The sequence below is a fragment of the Triticum aestivum genome, chromosome 7B, assembly GCF_018294505.1.
Source record: "Triticum aestivum cultivar Chinese Spring chromosome 7B, IWGSC CS RefSeq v2.1, whole genome shotgun sequence".
NCBI lineage: Eukaryota > Viridiplantae > Streptophyta > Magnoliopsida > Poales > Poaceae > Triticum > Triticum aestivum.
The window spans coordinates 7,682,481-7,685,088 of NC_057813.1; the positions used below are offsets into that span (position 1 = coordinate 7,682,481).

The following is a 2,608-nucleotide window of genomic DNA, read 5'->3' on the forward strand; positions in this document are numbered from 1 at the left end:
AAGAGGACCACAGGGTTCAATTTTTCACATGTACTGTACGTAGTAGCATAGCAACTTCTGTTGTGCACTCGCGGTGTGGAGCACAGGTTTGCTTTTGGTCATGTGATGTCTCTTTCAAGCAAAGAAAATGGTCAGCTCAGGTGTTGAAAGGTTATTATGATCGATCGTCAAGTTCCTGCTACCGATCGATTCGCGACTTCGATCGGTGAGGTAATTTTGCTGCTTTTTTGGCGCCAATGATTAGTTTTGGTCCTGGTTGTGTACGCACTGGATCATGAACGCTCCAACCACACCTTTCATCTTTCATCAAACATTCAATCGAGCACATAAATAACCGCCGAATCTCATTCAGCCCAAGCGCAAATTACACGAGAATTAATCAAATCGATGCTTATTCTCGCAACACATCTTCTTCTTCTTCTGTCCCTGCTAAAAATAATAGTAATCCATTCCCTCCCCAGCTTTGAGGAAGGAAAGGAACAACCAAACGACAAGCTAGCGGGAGCTCGCTCTAGCCTCTAGGAGAGGATGGCCGGGTGGCAGTAGGGCCCGTTGACCCAGCCGTCGGCGATCTTCTTGTAGGCCGCCTCCGTCAGGTGGATCCCGTCCCAGCTCAGCGACGACGACGGGTTGCCGCACGCCGACGCGCCGGACATGCCGCACCTGGCGCCGTTCTGGTAGTTGTACTTGCCGCCGCCGGCGCCGCAGCACGCCCTCAGGTTCGTGCTGAACCCTGTACAAGCAAACAAACACTCAGCTCGCCGGAGCCGGGGAAGACGACGGAGTAGTAAGAGGACCATGGTCAGTACAAACAGCGGCGTACGTACCGTAGCTGGTGGGGCTCTTGACCATGTCGAAGACGTGGGAGTAGAAGTCGGCGTACATGATCTTGGCGTAGGGGTACTTGCTCTGCAGGCTGCTCACCTTGCTCTGGAGCAGCGAGTTGTGTCGGGCCGACAGCGCGTTGAACCGCTTGAGGCAGCCGTACTGGTCGTAGTCGCCGGCGTTGGAGGTCTGGTAGAGCGTGAGGTAGATGGGGAAGCAGCCGACGGGGAGCACCCCGGGGATAACGACGTACATGGCGCCCAGCCCGATGAGCTTCTCGGCGCCGGCGCCGATGGCGTCCACGATGGTGGGGCTCTGCCCGGCCGCCTGCTCCGGCGTGTAGCCGCCGAAGAGCTGCGCGTTGTAGTCGTTCCCGCCCAGCTCGCCCAGCACGAACAGGGACTTGGACAGGTACGTCTTGCACGCTGCAGTGCACCAACAAGGACGTGGAGTTAGTTAATGGCGCGCGTGATCGTGCATGAGGCGGGGTGGGGGCGGGCAGGCGGGCAGCCGTTTTGTTTTTCTCTCTGGCCTTGGCATGGACCAGGCGTCGTTAATGGCGGTGGCGGTGGGGGAGAGGAGGTAGGAGGGGGGTTAATGGCGGTGTTTGTTACGTACATGAGCCGCAGACGGAGGGGAGGAGGTTCTGGAACCACTGGATCTGGCTGTCGAGGGGCCCGTTGTTCCAGATCTTGTCGCCGACGCCGAGTGACTGGAAGAAGCTGGAGCCCATGGCGGTGGCGCCGATGATGGCCATGTTGGCGCCCTGCTTGAAGTTCGCGCCGCCCTGCTTCGACGGCTTCAGCAGCGGCAGCCCGAACTTCTCGGCTGCACGCACACGCCAAGAACAGAGCACGTCAGGTCAATTGCCGAAGCAGAGTACCGTCCTCTGTTTTTCTTGTTTTGGAGGGAAAATGCATGGCGGGTTCAAATCAAAACCGGCGGCGGCAGCGAGCGTGCGTACCGAGGAAGTCGACGACGAGGCGGCCGTCGGAGCAGCGGCAGGTGGCGCGGCCGAAGAAGGTCTCGCCGTAGGGGGGCTGGGTGAGGGTGAGGCCGGCGGGGGGGCCGTTGACGCAGAGGTTGCCGGTGTCGGACATGGAGTCGCCGAAGCTGTAGATGGCGTTGAACTTCTGGCCGGATACGGCCAGGAAGCACGCCGAGACCATCACAAGCGCCACGAGCAGCGGAGAGGACGCCATTGTTGCCTAGCTCGGAGTTCTGGGACTGGGACTACTGATCGCTCGACGGATGGATGGTTGGGTAGATGAAGGAAACCGTCGGGGGCTCGGAGGCTTATATACAATGTTCTGGGACTGGGACTACGTGCCGGTGGTCCGGTGGCACGTAGCTGTTGCTGCGCCATTAGCCCACCTCGCCCCAATCAATCTTCACAGAGCTTAACTAACTAGTACTACTCGCTAAACTAGTATTTTGTCACCGGGTTGTTGTGCATGCATGAACTCTTATCTTTTCCTTCCTTCTCAAGGCTTTCCTCTCTGGTTCCCTTTCATCCTCGTGTTCTAATGTCCAATCATGTCAGTACATCAGATCTTTATCTTCCCCTGCTTTTATCCGGTTACCACTTTTTTAGCTAGGCGCGCTAGGCTACATATCTTTGAAATCAACAAAGCAAGTACTCCCTCCGTCCCATAATATAAAAACGTTTTTGGCATTACACGGACGGAGGGAGTAGATTGCATTATTTGGTTTGTTGGCTAATATGTTAACATGTGTCTTTTACTACAAATTTGGTATTCCTCTGGTGCCTGAAAAATTCACG

At 56.2% G+C, this 2,608-nt stretch overlaps 1 protein-coding gene across 1 annotated transcript; it reads right to left on the reverse strand.

The window, feature by feature from the left end:
- Nucleotides 1-275: 275 nt before the first annotated feature.
- LOC123160496 (GDSL esterase/lipase At5g45910) lies at nucleotides 276-2,103 on the reverse strand. Its single transcript, XM_044578306.1, has 4 exons — nucleotides 1,790-2,103; nucleotides 1,444-1,653; nucleotides 828-1,250; nucleotides 276-733 (listed from the first exon to the last, which is right to left on the reverse strand). Exons 1-4 carry the CDS (start codon nucleotides 2,025-2,027, stop codon nucleotides 519-521), a joined length of 1,086 nt encoding a protein of 361 aa, XP_044434241.1. The 5' UTR covers nucleotides 2,028-2,103; the 3' UTR covers nucleotides 276-518.
- Nucleotides 2,104-2,608: the final 505 nt, after the last annotated feature.